Source organism: Euprymna scolopes, chromosome 39, assembly GCF_053919585.1.
Source record: "Euprymna scolopes isolate OS-2025 chromosome 39, ASM5391958v1, whole genome shotgun sequence".
NCBI lineage: Eukaryota > Metazoa > Mollusca > Cephalopoda > Sepiida > Sepiolidae > Euprymna > Euprymna scolopes.
In genome coordinates this window covers 346,571-370,004 of record NC_136520.1, presented here as the reverse complement: position 1 = coordinate 370,004, position 23,434 = coordinate 346,571, and the positions used below count along the sequence as shown (strand labels likewise).

Below are 23,434 nucleotides of genomic sequence, written 5' to 3'. Positions count from 1 at the left end.
AGAGTGTAGATCTTGCTGTCTTAAAACATGTTTTAAGAAAGCAAGATGAAAATATAATGTCAGAAAAATTACAACAGGAATTGAAGTACATTATATTGTTGCATAGGAGTTATATTTTAGAAGGGATGACGTATGTTATATATTTGTTGTTGTGTTCGTATTGGTGAGAGATAGGTATATTTAATACAGGGGCATTTTAATAGGGATGACGGGACCCAATGAGAGCGGGATAGATATATAGATAGAAGAGAGATTGACATTTATACATTTCTGACAGTTCTGGGAGGGTTTCTATAAACATTATATTTCTTTAACGCATATATTTTTGAGATGAGGATTTTCAGTCTTTTATTATAATGGAGATCATTCATTATTTCTTGATACTGAGAGGGAGGCACAGTCTTAAGATGATAGAGACACATTCTTAGATGAGTTTATACACAAGTTCTTATAAATACAGATGAGTGGAACAAAAGTCTTATAATACAAATTCACAATACCTTTGTTTGTTGAATGATATAACACAAGACGACAGTTATAAAAATATGAAGTTCGTTTATTCCATTCGACCGATCAATGGCTTCGCATCAAGGAATTCAAAGTTTCTTCTTCTACCTTCACTTCCAAGGCGGATGTCAGCTCTGTCTGTCTGACCCTGTCCGACCTCTGACTTCTCTCTGACTCATTGACTGACCCCTTTACTCTGCCAAGCTCTAACTATATTGAGAACTCATGACATCATTGCATGACCAAACAACATGCATATCAGTCCCGTGGCCTGACATGCCTCACGTGTCTAAACATATATTGTTCCTCACATGTTTACAAAGACCAATTCCTCTAACCTAATTTTTGACTAACCCACTTTACAAATATGTCTAACATTTACTATTGTTCGAATCTAGATAACCTCAATTTTAATTTCATTAACAAAATTGCATCATCACAATCCTTTTTCAATAACATTACTTACAACGAATTCCTTTTCAATAACATATCGGTATTATTTATTTTAAACTTATGATCGGAATTCTTAATTCCAAACCTAGCTTCCCAGGTTCGAATTCTCGGCTATCCTATCTCATTTTTATTTACAAGAACAGGCGGCTGTTCCTTTACAATATGTGGCAGATACTTTTTCTCAAAAGTTGGTTTTCTTAATCATCTGAAATCACACAATCAAAGACAGGAACAACAGTCTTATGAGGAGGCTTTTACAGCAAATCCGGCAACACTAAGTTGTCATATTTGTGGTCTAATCTGCAAATCAAAAAGTAGTTTGACGCGATATTCAAGGATTCACAATATTATCATACGACCACTTTTACAAGAATGAAAGTTATCATGTCACATATGTGTACTTTCATGTAGGACTAAAGCTGGATTAAAAAGTCACCTACATGTACACAGATGCACAACACTTAACTGAAGAGATGGCAAACTTCTGTCAAGATATACACACACATATAAGTTTGGTGGTTAAATTTTAAATTCTGAAAAAAACAACATATAGACATATATTCGAATTAAGAATTTATTGTTTGACAAAAGGAATATATAGAAGGGATTTCCTTAATCCATGGATTTTCAACAATGGCTCATATCATCAAAGGAAATGAAATGCAGTTAGCAAAATGTTCAGCTGTGAATGGAGGCTATGAGGTTATAAATCCAGGTGGGCAGAAAATAGGTCCAGGGGAGAAGGTAATATTCCCATATAGCAAAAGCGTATTGCTCCTTATTAATTTTTCGAACGGTATACGGGGAATCCGTATTCGTTGGTGTGCTGAGTGTGTGTTGGTTGATGTAGTCCAAAAGCTTTCTCGGAGTTGACAAAGTATATCCGACGTTGGGTGGATATACCATTCCATTGTAATTATCTCCGTGAGTAATAGAATTTGAGCATTGAATTATGTATGCAATGGACCTCGAAATCAATAGTATGGGGGTAGCAAAATAGTAAAATAATCCGGGAGATGATATTCAGAACGGTGCGTTGGACGATTAGCTTCTGGTGTATATGTATATGTGTATATATCTGTGCATGTGTGTGTGTGTATATATATATATATATATATATATATATATATATATATATATACATGATTTTGCCTCTATTAATTTCATTTCCTTATGTATGTGGATGTATATATATTTGTGAGCATGTAGGTGTGCGTTTTGTGTTGAGTGTGTATACATATGATTATGTGCTGGAGTGTATATGTGTGTGTGTGTGTGTGTGTGCATGTACACGCGTATGTATGTGTATTTATATATATATGTGTGTGTGTGGGTGTTTGTGCGAGCATGGACATTTAATGGAGTTACACATCTTAGCCGTATGTTAGTACACTCTAGCTGTCTCTATGTCCCTGTACCATATGTATGCGTAAGCAAATGGGGATTATCCCCCTCTCTAAAATAGAATCATTAGATACCCATCATTTGTTGATGTATGTATATGTTTAACGCCTGTCGTATTTGTATGTTAGATATATCAGTGTGCGCACCTTTATCTGTTTTTAGACATAACACTTATATGGAGATGTTTATTTGCTGTAGGTATACGATGGTATGCATATGCGGGTGTGACTTACACATACACACATAAGGTGCCTTAAATAAGTTTTTTTTTTTTGTTTGCTTTTTTTACTCAATTTTCATCCCAAATAAGGCACAGTGCCACTTTGAAGTAGAGGGCTACTATTGGGGACATAAATTGCAGGGATATTATGAAGGGAGATGAGCAGCAAGATATCCGTTCACATTACACTTGAACTTCTGCATGTCAGTACAGTTGGGAAAGCAGAATCCCAGAAGGGAGTTCCAAAGTCCAGCAGTCTTGGAGAAGAAACTATTGGAGTAGAAGGCTTTCTTACATCTAAGGATCTCTATTGTGTGGGGGTGGGATTTTGCTGCTTGTCAGGTTTGTCGGGTGTATTTACATGGAGAGGGTACAAGTGCTTGTAGTCAGAGCATTTACCATTAAAATACTTGTAGAAGAAGCAGAGGGATGCAACATTTTGTCGATGGGACAGAGGTTGAAGCTTAGATGACAGTTCAGGACCTATCAGATTGGTGACTCTCTTTTGAACCCTGTCCGGGAGTGAGAGACTAGCAGCAAATGCACCAGCTCAAATGTGACAACAATATTCCATACATTGGGCGAATGGTGCCCTTATACAGGATACTTTCAGGCGTGAGTAGTTTTCTAGCATAGTAGAGAGAGCACTTTTATTGACAGTACACACATGAAACTCTAGTCCCTTTTAAATTTATGTCCTCCGGATGCAATGCACTTGTTGCATCGTTCCAACGACTTCTAGAAGGCCTCACTGACGTCCTCTTGTGTGAGCATGTCAATGACCCTCGTCACAGCCACTTTCATTTTCTCAATTGTCTTATAATGGCAGTCTCTAAGGTTTTCCTTGAGCTTAGGAATAACCAAAAGTCATAAAGAGAGAAGTCTGGACGATAGGGAGGGTAAGGAACTGTCTTGATGCCCATTTTGGTAAAATAGTCTGTGACAAAGATGGAGTTGTGGACTGGTGCAAATGCCATTGACCCGATTTGACGAGTGCTGGCATCTTCTGATTAAATCTCTTCCTGAATTCCCTTAAAACCTCAACATAGTATTCCTTTTCTGTCCAGTAGGAACCCAGTGCATGTAGATCATACCTGGGCTGTCAAAAAGAAGGGATCATCATAAGTTTCGGGGTGGATTTGCTCTGTCTGGCCAGCATACTTTTACAAGAACTCTGTCTTTTTGTCTCTAGGTCATAGAAGTAGATTCAGCTTTTATCACAGATTACCGGATCAAGAATTGCGAGATCTGGAATCTGAAAACTTATTGAAGTTTTTGGGTGGATTTGCTCTGTCTGACCTTCTTGGGTCTGGGAGAGCCAGCACGCTTCCATTGGAAACTGTCTCCTGATCTCTAGGTTATAGCAGTAGATCCAGTTTTCATTGCAGGTCATCAGAGCATCAAGACTGCGGGATCTGAATTGATCAGCTTAACTATCTCCCTGCTGTCATGACAATATCTTTCTTTCTGATCTTCTCTAAGCACCCTTAGGACAAACTTTGCACAAATCTTCTGCATCTTCAGTTCTTCATGAATAATTGTGTGTACAGTTTCATCACTAACATCAAACTGTGCACTTATTGTCTCTATAGACACACAAAGGACCTTATCCATGAAATTCTTTATTTGGCCAATCAACTCTGGTGTTCTGACTTCCTTACTCCTCCCACACCTCTCATTATTCTTCACAAACTCTCTGCCTTCCTTGAATCTCTTATGGCATTCAAAAACTGATGCTTGATTCATGCAAGATGATCCAAAAGCAGTTTGAAGCATTCCATACATTTCTGTGACATTTTCTTCCAAGTTCAAAACAGAATCTTATTGCATATTGTTCTTCTAATGTGTCCTCATTTCCAGATTGCATTTTTGAAATTCACCAACTGTGACAATCAGGCTTTAGTAGGGTGTATTCCTATTCATGCTGTAGCTGTTCATTTGAATGTGAAATCAAAAAAATTGGTCAGTTATCTCATAAAATGTATAGAAATAACATACTGAATTTTCAAGAATCAATTTTAAATGCCTGAAAAAAAAAAAAAAAAAAAAAGTCTGAAAACTTATTGAAAGCACCTGTACAAAGACTTATTGAAAGCACCTGTACACAAAAAGCAATTATTTCTTTTGGTTATCAGAAATGATTTTAATAATTTGTAAAAAACATGATTATTGACATAATCATTTTGTGTATGATGATGATGATGATTTCCAAAGAAAAAGTATTTTATTGCATGGACGAAAAAGAACAAGAATAGCCTACCATCTTCGCAATCCGAGTTGACTTGGGTCTCTCTTGAGAAGCTGTAAAAGAAAAAAAAAAGAAATTTTATCATTTATGTACATTACGTTTAATAAAGTGTTCGATTTGAAATATTTTCTGCACCGTTCAGAGTTGTGGAATTGAAACATAGAATGTCTAACTCCGAATTCTATGATTCTAAACACATGGCTGATGCAATCCTCTACCTGTATAAGAGCCACGTACATCCTAAGATGGAGTACTGGACAGGAGCTGCTTGGATACCCTATTTTGCCTTGACAGCATTCAAGGCCGACTTCAAAACTGATACCTGTTTCTCCTCACTACATTCTCTTTCCCCCAGAAGAGACTGTTTTTGCTCTATCATTTTCATAGCAAGTCTCTACTTTATTGTATTTTCATGGCAAGTGCTCGTCTGAGCTTCAATCTATTGTCCCCCTTGCCAAACTTTCACAAAAAACACTCGCTTAGATGCAACACACATCAACAATTTCCCCCACTCTTTATCTGTACCTAAATCTAAATACCAATTCCATGAACAAAGTTTCTTTCCTTAGAACTGCCAGCCTGTGGAACTTTGTTCCACTGGCCTGCTTTCCAACTGACTATCAATGTAAACAAGTTCTTATTGAGCCAGCCGATTAAATAATCAAATTATACTCAATTTATATCCCTTACGATCACTATGCTGTTGTCTCGGTGACCACCATATGCTCATTAACTCTTATCCTCAAGTGGCCTTCAGGCCTTGGTAAGTGGTGACTCCCTTGTAAAAACGAAACTGTACTTTCTGTATCCTATATCAGTCTGAGTTACTGTTTTCTTGTTTTTTACCTCATATTTATAGATATGATCTTCGCACTTCTGAAGAGTTACACATAGGAAAAATACAAAAAATGTGTACCTATCTTTTGTTGTTCATATGTTGACAAAACAGGCTGTAAAATTATACGCATCTTTTTTTTTAACTGATTAAAGAGTACTTGTACAGTTTAATCAAGACATTAAAAAATTAAAATATCGGAAAAAAGGTTATATTGTATGTATCGGTTATGGAATGAAGTTCTTTGAAAAAAAAATTTCACTTAATTTGATCGAGTATTTTTTTTTTTTACAACGAAAAAAATTTGTTATGATATCGAGCAAAAGGTTCGATTCTTAGGAAGAAACGTTAGTATTAAAGATGAGGAGGGAGTGTCAGCAATTTAATTTGAGTTATCTCCCCATGGCGTGTTCAAAAAATTCAAAGATGGCTACCTTCAATGCGTTGTCATAAAAACGTGTTTTTCTGCTGCAAAAAAAAAACAAAAAAAAACAAAGTACTCGATCAAATTAAGTGAAATTTGTTTTTGGAGATCTTCAGTCCAAAATGGATATGTACAATATAATCTTTTTTCAATATTTTGATTTTTTAATGTCTTGATTAAACTGTACAAGTGCCAATTGAAGAAGTGTCCATTGGATTTAGTATCGTACTGTTTACACATATGCATTATATATATATATATAAAATAAAAATGTTGTTATTAAAAATTTATTCAAATTTAAAAGAAAAACTTATAAACCGGTGAGGAAAGTACACAAAATTTTAATTATTCAACAAGGACTACAAATAAACAAGAAAAACCTTATTCCATGGAGTTTTTGAAGAATGCAATTCTTATATATATATGTGTGTGTGTGTATGTGTGTGTTGGAAGTTTTTTAACCTTTAAAACTATATAAAAAAACTATTTTTACATAAGACAATCCCAGCCAAAAAGTATTGCTCAATATACTAGTAAGAGTAAAGTAAAAATTGTAGGTTTTATATTTAAATTTTTTTCAGTAAATAATAAATTTTTAAAACAAAAATTTACTATTTGAACAAGGAATAAATGACATTTAAAGTTCTTTCCTTTAACTGCTGTATATTCCTTGTTCAAATAATAAATTGTTGTCTAACAAATTTCTATATTTACTGAAAAAAAAATTAAATATAAAACCTGGAACAAACCAAGTTATATGTCAATCAAGGTTTCGTCTTTATTGTAAGACTTCTTCTAGATGAATAAATTGAAGAAAATAAAATACAATATTCCAGTGGTTCTCATCAGCTGCTAGTCAAGCCGGAGCCAACGTCATCGGAATCCAGGTTGAAAGATGCATGAATAACTTTTTGTTGTAAATGCAAATATTGGCGAGAGAGTACAAAGATAAAAGATTAATAAAATTAAATCAACGAACCTCTGTATATTTGAAGAATGTGTACATTATCTGCAGCCCGAAAATGAGTGGACTAAGGACAAAATTTGCAATGGCCACCCACAGAATCTGGTTGGAAAGTCTGGAATTAAAATTATAAACCAATTTTAAGTATAATTGTTTGTTTTTTTTAAATGTTTAAAAAATAAAATAGGCTGTTGAATATCGCAGCCAGCTGCTCATATCTGAAAATGATATTCGCAGCCAAAGTAAACATGAATTCCTATTTACTTGCCTCCCCACGAGAGCAGAGTTAGACATAAGGTTGGTTTTTAATGTAGGGAAAATCCATCTCCCCAAAATGGGGCACTCTGGATAGGAACAACAATAAAAACTGCCTCAGTCTAGAAGGATTTCTCCTTCACTGATCGAGGATAGAAGAGGTTAAGTGTAGTATCAGCCAAAAGGCGCTAATGTAAATTACTTGAATATTAAAATATACACAGCCGTAATTACGTTTCAAAAGGCAGTTTTAAAAGGCAGTATCAGAGATATTCGGATTTAACAAAGATGCACCCCCTTGAACGACGCTGTTAGATAGGAATAAGGTATACAACACTCAAGAGAGAGTTTTACGAATCTTAAGACTTTCAGACAAGATACGGCAGAAAAATGAGGTAAAATTATTCGAAATATTTATAAATGGAAAAACTAAGTAACATTTTAAAAGTTAAAGAAATATTAAAACCCCAAGCTATTAAGGAGTGTTATTGGACTTGTGAATTGGTTTTATCTAGTTCCTCTTCGTTATCTACCTAATTGTCATATTGCAATTACTAAAATATTTCTGAAATATTACATAAAACATGTATCCTCATGATTCAATGAAAAAATGATTTCAGCCATGTTTGTTTTGTCACATGTGACATGACATAAACACAAGAGAAACGAAGAAGAACTTATTATGTCAGCTAAGATTGCTAATTTTTTTGAACACTATTTTCTTTAATAATTAATTAGGAATTTTTATAAATGGAAAAATTAAGTAACACTTTAAAAGTAAAAGAGATATTTAAACCGCAAATAATTAAAGGGTGTTATTGGACCTGTGATTATATCCAGTTCCTCTTCGTTATCTAATTAATTGTAGAACGAAAACAAAAGGCTTATATAACAAATAGAAGACATTTATTTTTACATGGTGTTGAGAATTCGATGCCTGGCTAAGTTGCTACATTTTGTCGTCTTTGTCTCCCCTTCACTTCCTAAGGAGTTTCGGCTAACTCTCTGCCGGACGAACTTGGACTGTTCTCTGTGATTTTTTCGAACTGTCTCTCTCACTTGACTTAAACTAAATCAAGTGTATATATTAATTTATGTGACATCAACACACGGTCCAAACATGTGCATCGGATGCATATGCCTCCAACACGTATCCTAGCAACACAAAGTACATTCCTTAATTTCATTATTATTTTTACTCTGACGTAAACTTTGTTGTAAAGTTATTTCTAACTACAATGGATAATTCACTGCATTCCTGGAATCGTATCTCTGACTAACAATATGTATTCATTTTAACTTTTAATAAATGCATTCGATTCCAGCATTCTCCTTCAATAATAATTATATTCGATTGTAATTACTTCGTTTCTAATTAAAAACCGGGAGCTATCCCCTTCAATACACAACATTACATTTTTGTTCTGTGACATACATTATAAACTAGCCTGGGTGCCCGGCATTGACCAGGTGTTTGGAGGTGCGTCTTGAGCAAACAAAAAAAAAAGTGGTAGTAGGCAGGCAGGCTCAAACCCATACCGTGAAGCAGGAAAAGAATGTGACAAAAGAAAAGTGACGTCTTTGCCGTTTTGTCCATCGCCAAACTAGAAGTGACGAAGGCTAATCAATCGAAAAGAGGGGATGACTTTTGAAAATATCGGCAAAAAAGCGACCCTTCCTTGTAGAAAAGTGCCCAGTTGAGGATGAATGAATCGATGTTTTTAGCCAATTTTTCGATATTTGTCGTCCGAAGGGTTAAGTTTCAAAACGATACCAATCTTGTGAAAATCCACTGCCTCTGTTGAAAGTTTTAGACATACATACATTTAAACAGACAGGTGAGATTTATATTATAGACTAGCAGGGCTACCCGGCGTTGCTCGGGACCGTATAAACAATGAAAAAACAAAAGCAGATATTGAACATATGTTTTATTCTTAGGGGAGAGGAATCTTTCATCTCAAGTTTTAGCGTTAATGACAGGTTTTTTGGGGGCCCCCCTCGAAGATAACTGATCAGTTGACCAACTTCTAGTAGTCCGTTTGACGTGAAATTTCGATATTTGTCATCCGGGTGATGGGGCTTCGATATGATACCAAATTTGTCAAGTTTGGTTCCGTCTTTCAAAAGTTTTAGCGTTACAAACAAACATACATACATACATACATACACACCGATTTTTGCCTTTTATATATATAGAAGACTTTTGTGTATTTTTTTTATTAGGTTGAATTCTAAATATGAACCCAGAATTTTTAATAAGATTAATATGATTAAAAATTTGATGTTCAACAAATTTGGTACTCATGCAGAGAAGATACTGTGCTGAAATCATAACATTTAGAAAGACATTCTTAGCATAGGGAGGGTGTTTTGTAACTATTCTGTGCTTTCACCTAACACTTTAATGAACAAGAGATACTATAAAAGTTGGATTTAACTTGAAAATACTATCACACAGTACCTTCTCTATCACGGAATTAAACAAAAATGGCAAATTGTCTTAAAGTAAATAGAGTTTGGACATTAGTCAAAAACACTTTAATTTAACCATACCTCTTCAACTGTGACCTATTTGTGATAAAAACAATATTTGGTGCAACTGCACTATAATCGAGAAATTCGAGTTTGTTTTACAATCCATATTAAGACAAAATAATTACTTTTTCGCTAGTTCCTTGCGTTTGTGTATATTCTTATATTCGCTTCTGAGGTGCCAGTGGTCAAACGGAGCCCATGGACTATCTGAAAAAAAGGAAGAGAAGACATGAAAAATATTTAATGGTAATACAATCTATATATAAATCTATTAAAGTGAAAAAATTGTGTGTGTGTGTGTGTGTGTGTGTGTGTGTGTGTGTGTACATTTTCCTACTAAACTACACTGTTAATTTTCAGGCTACAGACTCGAGATTTGACATAAGGGGTATTGAGATTTAGGAAAATCTTTTTAATCGGTTGTCGGCCTGAAATTTGGTTGCCAAAGGGTCAAAGTTCAACGATTTGACCTTTGAAAAACTCTTCACCAATTTTGGGTCCTTCACCAATTTTGGGTCTAAACACTTGAAATTTTAGATATGGATTACTTGGACATGGATCAAACTTTTTAATTTGATTTGAGTCCAAAACAATAAATGTTAAGAGGTCAAACTTGGGGTCAAAGTTAAAAAATATTTGACATTTGTGATCTCTACCACATTATTCAGCCAATTTTTGGTCTAAATATTTGAAATTTTACATAAAGTATATTCAGACATAGAACAAGCTTTTTAATCGGTTTTTGGCTGAAAGTTTGGCTTCCAAAGATCAAAGTTAAAAAGATTTTACCTTTGCAGTCTCTAGTAAACTATTCAGCCAATTTTGGGTCTAAACATTTGAAATTTATCATAAAGGGTATTTAGACATGCAGCAAGCTTTTAATCAGTTTGGGGCAAAAATGTGGCTGCCAAGAGGTCTAAGTTGAAAGAGTTGACCATTGCAGGCACTAAACCACTTCGCCAATTTTGAGTCTAAATATTTAAAATTTTAAACGTAGGTTACCTGGACATGAGTCAAACTTTCTAATATATATATATATATATTATAATAATGATTGTATCCATAAAGATGTTATATATTCTTGCACAATTACTGAGCTCCCACGCAATCCTCCCATAACACACTAATATTTTTTCTTCAAGTTATCCTTCTTCCCATCCTCCATCTGATATAGTTACTAATACAATATACCACTCGAGCAGCCCCTCCATCTCCAATCATACAACTAGCAATAATGATAATAATATTAATATTAATGAGAATAATAATATTTCTCCTAACAGCCATCCTAACACTAACAACACTCATTATCCCCTCCAAAATAGTCCTCATACAATCATTGTCCCACCATTTGTTGAACACTATGAACAGAATTCAAACCATTTAACTAATACAAATCAGCAAATTAATATTAATACCAGACCTCGAGCTTTTAATAAAGTACATACATATATCGGCGCTACTTCGACATTAATTAAGAAAAGAATATCAAACCACATTTCTTCTTTTAACAACCATAATTCTAATAATAACCAAGGAACTTCTCTAACCACTTTAATAATACACACTTCTCAATCAAATGGACCATCATAAAAAAGTTAAGTCTTATACTCCAGGCTCTAAGTCATGTCGCCTCTGCACAACCGAAGCTATAACTATAATTACTTCCCCTCAAAGTAACAATATAATAAATTCTAAAAATTAACTGATCTCTTTCTGTAAACATAAGTCCAAATTTAATTATGGCAATTTTGAAATTACATAGTTATTATTTTTACCTTTTAGATAGATATATAATTTTTTCTTTAACTTTATCGTTTTTTCTACATACTTTCTCAATACTTTATAATTTAATAATCCTTTATTTCAATTCTTTATTTCTTCTTTGCTTGGCCGGTTTTTTATCTGCAATTTCTGTTTTAGTCTTTAAATATTCCTATCTCATATATCAATCTATCCACACTTTCATATCTTGTATATATATTTACTTATATTTTACTATATGCATTTACTTACTTACTTTCTTGCTTTTTCCTGAATTTGCAGATACCGGCCATCCTCTCCCCTTAAATAATTTTTATTTTCTTATTTTATATTTTATTTATTTATTCATTGTTTATTTATTATTTATTTTCTATTTATTTATTAATTAATTAATTTATTTAGTTAGTTATTTATTTTCCATTTAGTGTCTTTTAACAACTCTTTCTGACATTTTCTTAAGTAATAACCTGTACATTTCAGTTGACCTATATTATTTTGCCATATATACTTTTTTCACTCCTTTTAAAATTTTCTGTCTGGGTCATTTTGACATTTGTTTTTCTATTTTATATTTAATTCTATCACCATTTAATTTTTTTGCCCTCTTCTTCTTCCCTAATCTCTCTTATTTATATTTATGTATTGGCAGCAGTTTGAAAAGCATACCTTATTTTTCTTTTATTAATATTATTGGAATTTTTCCCTTGTACATATTTGTGAATTATTCCATGAATTTCGGCCTTTGGATTATTTTGGACCATCTTCCAATTACGGGATTTCCTTGGATTTTACTTGTGCAAATGGAAATTCAATTAACTTTCTTAAAGTTATATTTTTGGATTTTACCGTCATTGGATTATTTATCTTTCACTAGACTATCCATCCACGTGTAATCACCTTTTTCTTCACCATATTCCCTCTACTTCACTTTTTTATCAAGTAAGATCTTTGACTTACTTGTTGTTTCATCAAATACTTTTGTATGCAAAATCCGATCCCGCATTTTGCTAATTCCTACCCTCTGATGAGAAGGAAAGTATTTCTTTGAAACTCCATGGATTAAGAACTATCCACTTATCAAATGTTTCCTTTTCAGATTAAATATGTTTTTAACTCTTTTTCAAAGTGTTTTTTAACATGTTTTATTAACTGTTTGCTCGTATATATATATATTTGTTTACCAATGTCCCTCTTGATGAGGTCATTGACATATGCGCTGATTTTCTTTATAGAGGCCCTGGCCCCCTCCTCTCTTTTCCTGAGGCAGTGTTCGTTGAACTCATGGAACTTGCTACCAAGTCTGTTTCCTTTAGTTTCAACGATGTGATGTATCGCCAGTTCGACGGTATATCTATGGGATCTCCACTTAGCCCAACTTTGGCCAATATTTTTGTGGGCTTTTCAGAACAGACGTAGTTTGACAAGTGCCCCAGACCAGCATTTTACCTGCGCTATGTTGACGACATTTTTGCTTGTTTCGCAACGCATGATGAAGATGTGTCCTTTTTCCACTTATTAAATAATTTATACCCTCTTCTCAAATTTACGATGGAGGTGGAAAAAGATAACTCCCTTCCTTTCCTTGATGTGTTAGTTTCTAAACGTGGGCTTTCCTTTATGACATCTATTTATAGAAAACCCACTTTCACTGGTCTTTATCTCAGTTGGGATTCCTTTTCACGCACAACCAGGAAACTTAATCTTATTAGAAACCTAACCCATCGGGCACTTGTTATTTGTCCCCCACCTTTTATTGATGTGGAAATTGAGAACATTAAAAGGATTTTTATTATGAATGGATATCCACCTCCATTAGTTAACTTAGTTATTAATAAGAAAATTCAATCCTTTTCTGAGCTACCAAAATATGGTCCATCTAGACTCCCGGTATACCTTAAGTTACCCTGGATTGGACCTGAAGGCCAACTTATTGGCGATAAGATTTCCTTTCTGGTGTCTTCTAATTTTGGTGCTCTATCCCTCCGTATTGCTTTTTCCACAAAAACCGCCTTTCCCTCATTTCGTAAGGATGTCTTGTCTATCTCTCAAACAAGTAATATTATTTATAAATTTCAATGTCGGTGTGGTGCCGTCTATATAGGCAAGACGACCCAGCGTCTTCAGGTCAGAATCGCCCAACATGTTCCCCGCTTCATCCGAGACCATCAACCTACCACCAGAAAGTCTCAATTGATAGAATCATCCATCGGCCAACACTTGGTCGATAAAAAGGAGTGCAGTCTTGCTTTCTCTCCGGAGTGTTTTTCTGTTTTGTACCGAGGATGTACAAAGTTCCACCTATCTGTCCTCGAAGCACTTGCCATCATTTCCAGCCCCCCTACTTTGTGCAAGCAGAGAAACCTCCGGCTTCAATTAGAATTATTTGGGTAGTCACAGTTTTTTTTTGTTTTTTTTAAACTCCTCTCCACTCTTACTCCATTCCACTATCAAATATTCTAAAAAAATTTAAAAAATAATAATTTTCAGACTTATACCCTTGAAAAGATAGTCTGAACGAAAAGCGCTTCGGGTGTATTTTAACGATCTTGTTTTTAATCGACTTATTTATTTTATTGAATTGTACATTTGTTACATGTAACTTCCCCCAATTTTTTTTTTTTTCTTTTCCGCACCCCATTTTCCATCTTATTTTAGTCGATTGAATTTCTGCTATGGTTCACTTTTTTATAATTATTCTAAAATTTTGCCAATCGAATAAAGATATATATATATGTATGTATGTATGTATGTATATATATATATATATATATATATATATATATATATATATATATATATATATATATATATATATACACACACATACACACATAAAGTTATGAACAGTACATAGGGCCCGAGCAAAGCCGGGCTGAATTGCTAGTGAAATAATATTTTTAAAGTTATTTTATGGTAATATTTAATATTAGTCTTGGGATTGAGTTATGTTTTAAAAAAATCCTAATTTTCCTAATAAGTCTTAATTTACAATGAAACACCAAGTGACCCATCTCTTACTGAGTTTCTATTAAACTCTTTTTAACTCCTCAATACATCGTGTGGTGCTACCAGATCAGGCTGTTTGAAGATATCGGCTTCCTGGCCTAAAATGCACCAATGTTATCATTTCTTTCTTCTTTCCATTTACAAAACTGAATAATGTTCTGCAAGACTAAAAGCAAAAACAAAAATTTTCCTCTACAAAACAACCAAACTAAACACCATGAATCTGTGATTTGAAAGTATAATCAACTTGAATTTGCCAAAATGATTGAACCTGAAAAAGGGTTGAGATGCCGTAAAACAAAACAGACCATAGAAATTATATTTCTAGATTGTGTGTGACAGACCATAGAAATGATATTGCTAACGTATGTGTGACAAACTAAATAAAATTCTATTTAAAACTCATAACAGAGTAATTAAATGCTATATAAAACGTATGTATGAAAGAAAACACTATTCAATACTTCTGTGTGACAAGCTTAAAAAAATACTATTTAAAACTGTTACAATGCTATGTATAACACTGTGAAGAAAATGCTATTCACAACTTCTGTGTGACACATTAAATAAAATGCTATTTAAAATTAATGGGGGTTAAAGTCAGCTAACGTACTTCCTAATGTTCGGCATAGCGCCACTGGAAGCGCCAGCAAGGTAAATCAGTTCTTGCGTTTTTTTTTCTCACGCTTATATCTCTCTTGTGCATGTACTCTTTTTTTTTATTAAGTTTTTCCGATTGTTCTTTTTCCTTTAATAATAGTTAAAAAAAATTTCAGCCTTATTTTAATGAAGAATTATTGAAAATTATTTTAAAAAATTTGTTTCAGAATTATTGAAAACACTTCATGCACTTTTTTTTTTAATTTAAAGAATTGTCGAAAACACTTTTTAAAATCTTAAAATATTTTTGGAATATTATGTATCAGATACATTTGTTTTATGATTGTTTGAAATTTTGTTATTTTGATTTCAATAATTTCATTTGTTATTTTGATTTCAATAATTTTATTTATTTTGATTTCAAAAAAAGAAAGTTTTTATTTTATTTGAAATTTTATAAGAAATATGTTTATGAAATTATAAAAGGTTTTTTAATTTTAAAAATAAAAATATATTTGAATTTACATAATATGTTTATGAAGGTATAACAAATGAAATTATTGAAATCAAAATAACAAATGAAATTATTGAAATCAAAATAAATAAAATTATTGAAATCAAAATAACAAATGAAATTATTGAAATCAAAATAACAAAATTTCAAACAATCATAAAACAAATGTATCTGATACATAATATTCCAAAAATATTTTAAGATTTTAAAAAGTTTTTTTTTGAACTTCTGCATGTCAGTACAGTTAGGGAAGCAGGAACTTGGAAGAGAATTCCAAAGTTAAAAGCGACTCCTTTGTAAAAAAAAAAAAAGGATTTAATTATGTGAAGTATTCATCCAATAATGCTATAGGATCTGATTTTAATGAGAAGACCATCGTACCATACCCTGTCAAAAGCCTTAGATATGTCTAGGGTAACTGCCCTAACCTTCCTTGCTTTCTCCAGTGCATGGTATATTCATACAGAGATTACAGTTAGGATATCTGCAGTAGAACATGCTTGCCTAAACTCATACTATTGGTTGGACAGAAGTTTAGCAGCTGTGTTAGAGCTTGATAAATTATGGGCTCAAATATTTTGGCGAATTTAAAAATTGTGTGACAGACTAAATAAAATATTTTTAACTTACATACAACAAACTAAAATGCTATTTAAAAATGATGTATGACAGACCATCGACAATGTTATTTTAATCTTATGTGACAGACTAACTGATAGGGCATTTTATAGTATGATCGGACATATTCAAAGTAAAATGCATCTATTCAATTTAAAACTTTGGTGCAACCGAATAATGGAAGGCCAACGAAATGCATGGGCATGTCTAAAATAATAAAAGTAAAAAAAAAAAAAACGTATGTGAAAAATAAGTAAATTAAAAACTTACAAAATAAAATCATCTCAATGTTTGTTTTTAGGCCAGTACTGAGGAAATTGCTAAAAGAAATTAAAAAAAAAAAGCAATCACATATACGGAAAATAAGTCATGTAAATATTGTTAACAAAGCAAGGAGTATTCTATTTTTCACACAATGTTCTTTCTACAAACTCACGCATGCCTTCAATAAGTTTCTAGATTCCAGATCTTGCAGTTCTTGATGCTCTGAAACCTGCAATGAAAGCTGGATTTACTGCTATGACCCAAAGACAAAAAAACAGAGTTCCCAGAGGAAGCATGCTGATAAGACAGAGCAAATCCACTCGGAAACTTAAGATGATCTCTTTTTTTTTTGACAGCACGGGCATGATCTACATTCACTGGGCTCCAACTGGGCAGACAGTCAACAAGGAATATTATGTTAAGGTTTTAAGGGAGTTTAGGAAGAGATTCCGTCAGATGAGGCCAGCACTTTTCAAATAGGATCTCTATAATCCAGAACCTTTTATTTACTACATGGGGGTAGCATGCTCTCGTTCCATCAGTCATGACTGGAAAGAGGTTCTAAGTAATTCACAATTGCATTTTTTGGTCACCCACACTGAGAATAGAACATTCAAACTTCAGAAGAATATCACTTTTACACCTGAAGAAGGTCGGAGGTTACATCAACTGAAAGAATGTAAAAATGACACTAAAGATGAGAACAGTAGTCCAAAGATTCCAAGTAATACAAATAACCAATCCTCATCTCAAAAATGAACAAGTTTCTCTTTTTGGGGTTCTAATTGGTTCCTAATGCAAGAACTTCCTATCTGTGGAACACATTACTATGGGATTGCTTCCTTGCAAGCTACAAAATTTAAATTCAACAATTAATAAAAGAGAAAACTCACCACTCGCCAGCAAACGGGAACCGGAACTTGAGGGGCAATAAAGACTTATTGACCATAGCTATCATATAGTTCTTGAATCTCAGGATTCTGTGATAAATATCTGAAAAATAGAATGGATCATAATTAACAGATCATAATTAACGGATTATAATTAACAGATAATAATTACCAGATCATATTTAACAGATAATAATTATCAGATCATATTTAACGGATTATAATTAACAGATAATATTTAACGGATTATAATTAACAGATTATAATTAACAAATAATATTTAACGGATTATAATTAACAGATAATATTTAACGGATAATATTTAACGGATAATATTTAACGGATTATAATTACCGGATCATATTTAACGGATTATAATTAACAGATAATATTTAACGGATTATAATTAATGGATCATAATGACTCATAATGGATCATAATTAATGGATCCAAATTAACGGATCAATTCACTGTTTCCTCTTTCAGATATATATTTCTTTTGACATATATCACTATATGTTGGTTCAACAACTCTCTGGTATTTCTTAACTAGTTGACTCATGTCCCAGTGTCATTTGGGAAAGTAGATGAATTCAAGAAATTGATGCAAGCCTGTCTCTGCTCCATCGTTATCTTCATGGCAAGTGCTCGTCTGAGCTTCAATCTATAGTCCCCTCTGGTCAAACTTTCACAAAAAAAACAAAAAAAACACTCATCTAGCTATAACGACCATCAACAGTTTCTCCCACTCTCTAAATGTAATTCTTGTTGAGGCCCCCCACCCCTAAAATATCCATTTCTATCACATTTTTCACCAATAAATATTATTACGTTGTTTCCCCACTCTCTATCTGTGCCTAAATCTAAATGCAGATTCCATGAACAAAGCTTCTTTCTTAGAACTGCTCACTTGTGGAACTCTGTTCTGCTGGTGTGCTTTCCAACTGACTACTATATGGTCATCTTCAAGTCCAATATAAACAAGTTCTTGTTGAGCCCCACCGCCAAATAATCCACCACCACTAACTATTAATATGCTGTTGTTGCATTGACTACTGTACACTCTTTAACCCTTATTCTTGAGTGGCTTTTGGGCTTTAATAAGTGGTGACTCCCATGTAAAAAAAAAAAAAATAACCCTGACCCCACAACGTATTTTCACGAATAGTTATTACGTGTCCAAAACAAGTGTCTCTGTAAATGGGCGTATTGTTCATGTGACTACAAAGCTCAGTTTTGCTGAAGCAAACGGCCAAACGCTTTTTTTTAAACTACTCATTACTAGGGCTATGACAAGGGCATATTTTTTTCGTTGTTTTGACTCTCGAGTATATATCCGACACAGTTAATCAACCGAGAAACACATCACTCTATATAAAAGCATATAAGATATCAACTGATACACACTCGAGGGTCAAAACAATGAAAAGAATATGCTAGTGTCATAGCCCAACTCATTACTTTCTATGCTTGTCAATTTTTCTTGGGAGTCACCACTTATCAAGGCCCGAAAGCCACTCAAAGATAATGGTTAATGAATGTAAGGTGCTAGTGTAGTAATCATTAATGACATAGATTGGGTAGAATTTGGATTATTTAAGGTGATGGCTCAACAAGAACTTGTTTACATTGGACTTGTCAGACACATTGCAAGGAAAAAGCTTCCCCATGGATTAAGACTACGTTTTTTTTATTTTTTTTGACCAAATCACAGAGGAATTTCCAACTAACTATTTACTTGAATTCCTGACTAAGATGCATAAACATAAAAGTTTTGTAGATGTGTAAGATAAAGATGGCAACTATATTTTTCTGAATCTGAAATAATTCCTTTTGAACAGATCTTTCTAGTCTACTTTTGGACTAGCGAAGTTTTGTTCAGGTTAATTTTCAATTAAAGTGCTATCTTATTTTATTATAAAAATAAGGTCAATAAGCCATTTTTTTTTTTGTACATTTGTAGATGAACAATCTCTGCTAAATATTTAGCAAAAAAAGATTCCCATATTTTGAAGACATGTAATGTTACCCAAAACGTTATAACCTCAGTCACAAAGAATAGGAAAGAACTTCGACTTGCTTTCCCCCCCCCATTTCTAATGACAACATTTATTTCCTCATTCTCCCACCACGTGTGACTTCTTGTTATAGATGTTGACATCACCCACACTTCTAACATGATTTCAAGCATCATCCAATTGTTTTTTTTTTTAATTTTAATGCACTAATTGTTTTTAAAACATTGATGCACCAATTGTTTTTAAAAATCTTGACATACCAACTGTTTAAAAAAAAAATTAATGCGTCAATCTTTGTTAAAAATTTTAACGCACATATTGTATTAAAAATTTTAACACACCAATGATTTTAAAAATTTTAACACCAATCATTTTAAAAAATTTTAACACGCCAATCATTTTAAAAATTTTAACACGCCAATCATTTTTAAAATTTTAACACACCAATTATTTTAAAAATTTTAATGCACCAATCATTTTACAATTTTAACACACCAATCATTTTTAAAATTTCAACACACCTATCATTTTACAAATTTTAATGCACCAATCATTTTAAAAATATTACTGCAATAAATGTTTTTAAAAATTTTAACGCACCAATCATTTATTATAGTTTTAATGCACCAACATTAATAAAAACTTTAACACACCTATCATTAATAAAAATTTTAACACACCAATATAGTTAAAAATTTTAATGCACCAATTGTTTTTAAAAGTTTTAACACACCCAATCATTAATAAAAATTTTAACGCACCAATAATTAATAAAAATTTAAACGCACCAATCACAAATAAAAATTTTAACGCACCAATCATTAATAAAAGTTTTAACGAATCAATAATTAATAAAAATTTAAATGTACCAATAATTAATAAAAAATTTTAATGCACCAATCACAAATAAAAATTTTAACGCACCATTCATTATTACAAATTTTAACGAATCAATCATTAATAAAAATTTTAACGCACCAAATGATTAATAAAAATTTTAACGCATGAATCACTAATAACAATTTTAATGCACCAATCACTAATAACAATTTTAACGCACTAATCACAAATAAAAATTTTAACGCATCAATCACAAATAAAAATTTTAACGCACTAATCACAAATAAAATTTTAACGCATCAATCACAAATAAAAATTTTAACGCACCAATCATTAAAATTTTAACGCACCAATCGCTAATAATAATTTTAACGTACCAATCACTAATAACAATTTTAACGCATCAATCACAAATAAAAATTTTAACGCACTAATCACAAATAAAAATTTTAAAGCACCAATCACAAATAAAAATTTTAAAGCACCAATCACAAATAAAAATTTTAACACACCAATCATTAATAAAAATTTTAACGCACTATAAATAAATCATTATTTAATGCACCAATCATTAATGGACATTTAAACACATGAATCATTAATAAAAATTTTAACGCACCAATCATTAATAAAAATTTTAACGCACCAATCATTAATAAAAATTTTAACGCACCAATCACAAATAAAAATTTAACGCACCAAGTTCCGTCAGCTCCTGTTTGTGGATACACATTTGTTGCTCCTTTTGAACTTCAAGAAGGCGAGTCAGAACATCATGCCACGTAAAATTTTCCAATTCAGCCTGAAAAAAAAGTGAAAATAATTATATAAAGGGTTGTTGTCTGTGTGTGTATGTCTGACTAAAAGTAAAAAAACTACAAAACAAAGATCTACAAAGTTGGTACATTCAGAATGAATTATAAAATTTACATATAAAATTTAGAAAAAAAAGTTATTCATTCTTTGGTCCTAAACTGGTACAGATTTTGTCATGGAGATTAAGTGTTGGTTTTCCAGCCATTTCTTGTACACACTAAAGAGAAATAACTGATTTTTTTTTTTAAATCTATATGCGAGAGAGTTGTTTGTTTCTTAATTTATTTATTGCAAACTATTATCATCTTTATTAGTTGTTGTTTCACGTTTCGGCCAACTATTCCTCTGGCCTTTGTTAGGTGGTAACCACGAGGGGATAGGGACTCCGAATCTCCTAACTACATTCTCAGCAATTACTGCCAGCCATCCATAGTTGTTGTCATCTCACCACATTTTGGCCAAGTAAGCCTCTGGACGGTTTTAGGTAGGATTGAAACCGCTATCTTCAGAGAATTTTTACCTGGAACTCTAGAGATTCAACGTCTCTATCGACTGCGCCACAGGCCCTGAAGGGCGATCAAGTAATGTACCTGGAGTTTAACTCTGATCAACGTTTAAGGATTACCAAATTCAGACAGCCGTTCCGCAAGTCCCAGCAATGATTCCCCAGACTGAATAATCGGCTTGAAATCATCACCATGCATACTCAAATGCTAGTACACAAAATGGCATACATAAAAACTGCAAACGAATAGAATAGTATATTTCTCATTAAGGAAGCTAATGCAAGCGACAATGAATGAATATTCTATGCTTACAAACTTTTTTCCATAGAATTTCACATTCGTAAAGTTTTCTTCATTAAATTAGGCTAACCTTGATACCTTCCTCAGTCTCAAAGGATTTCTTCAGTCACTTAAAAACTACCAGTTACACATTCACAATTAAGTAATATTCTTTTCCCAAATCTTTGCCATAAAAAAAGATACACAACTCACCATATCATTAATGAACTCCAATCCTTTTAATTTCCCCCATGTAAGGAGACTGAGCAGATTCATGAAGGACTCTGACTTGCACCTCTAGCACATAAAAAAATAATATTCTTCTGGTTAATAAAAATTGTTACTTAAAACGTTCCTAATTGTTCCAGAGCTGTCTCTATTTGCTGACATTTTTATTTTTTTGTTTGCTAGAGAAAAGTGTTTTGACTCAAGCTCTCAAATTCATCATGAATTCAGAGACCGGTCAATCCATCTTCCCTCTACACTCTCTTACAGCCCGCACAACTGGACCGATCATGACCAAATTTGAAATAATGATGCTTTCTGACACACTATTTTTCAAGGTTGTGGTCAAAGGTTAAGGTCATATTTGGTGTAGCTCTTCATAAACTTCGACATCAAGGCATAATGGCGTACCCTAACTTGGTGTGCACCATCCCTAGGTAGGGGAGTTTATGAAGAGTCGCACCAAATATGATCTTAAGCTTTGATCTTGAAAAATTTAACATTACATTTAATACCGGACAACACTAGGTACATCTGCTAGTAAAATATGATTTGAATTAATTTCTTTAAGAAAAATAATTCGTCCGGTCAGAATTATTTTAGTATAACTGCCATTTTTAATGGAGTTTATTCTGTATTTGTCCATATATATTTACTTCCTTTTATTTGCAAGAGAAATATAGTATTTTGCCTACTTTCGAATTTTTTCAAGCTTCTTTAAAGGACTTTTCCAATTAATATTCCAAATAATCTTCCTACTATATAATATTTAGTATTTTTTAAGATTACGAAAAAAATCAATTTAGCATTACAAATTGATTTTTTTTCTAAGCTATAAATAAGTGAAAATCTTGGTTTGAACCTGAATGCAAAGAAGACTTTTAGTGATATGTTGTAATATGGTGCCTTCAATAAGTTTCCAGACTTTTATCGATAGCACACACATGAAACTCTAGCCCCTTCAAAGTAATCTCCTCCGGCTGCAATGCACTTGTTGTACCATTCCAACAACTTCTAGAAGGCCCCATAGAAGTCATAGCTTCTTTCATATCCTCACAATTGTCTCATAATGACAGCCTCAAAGGTTTTATTAGGGAATAACCAAGTCACAGGGAGCAAGGTCTGGACCATAGGGAAGGTGAGGAACCGTCTTAATTCCCATCTTGGTCAAATAGTCTGTGACAAGGATGGAGCATCCTTGGGACTAACTTTGCGCAAATCTTCTGTATTTTCAGTTCCTCACGAA

The 23,434-nt window shown here is 32.8% G+C and overlaps 1 protein-coding gene across 1 annotated transcript in view; it reads right to left on the bottom strand.

Moving 5' to 3' along the window:
* LOC145263591 (autophagy-related protein 9A-like) overlaps nucleotides 1-23,434 on the bottom strand; it is a 154,262-nt gene that overhangs the window by 65,259 nt on the left and 65,569 nt on the right. The window contains 6 exon segments of the mRNA XM_080120435.1: nucleotides 4,845-4,885; nucleotides 7,071-7,170; nucleotides 9,974-10,055; nucleotides 16,621-16,670; nucleotides 17,508-17,607; nucleotides 21,062-21,164. Of these exon segments, the coding sequence (XP_079976561.1) occupies nucleotides 4,845-4,885; nucleotides 7,071-7,170; nucleotides 9,974-10,055; nucleotides 16,621-16,670; nucleotides 17,508-17,607; nucleotides 21,062-21,164 (476 nt within the window).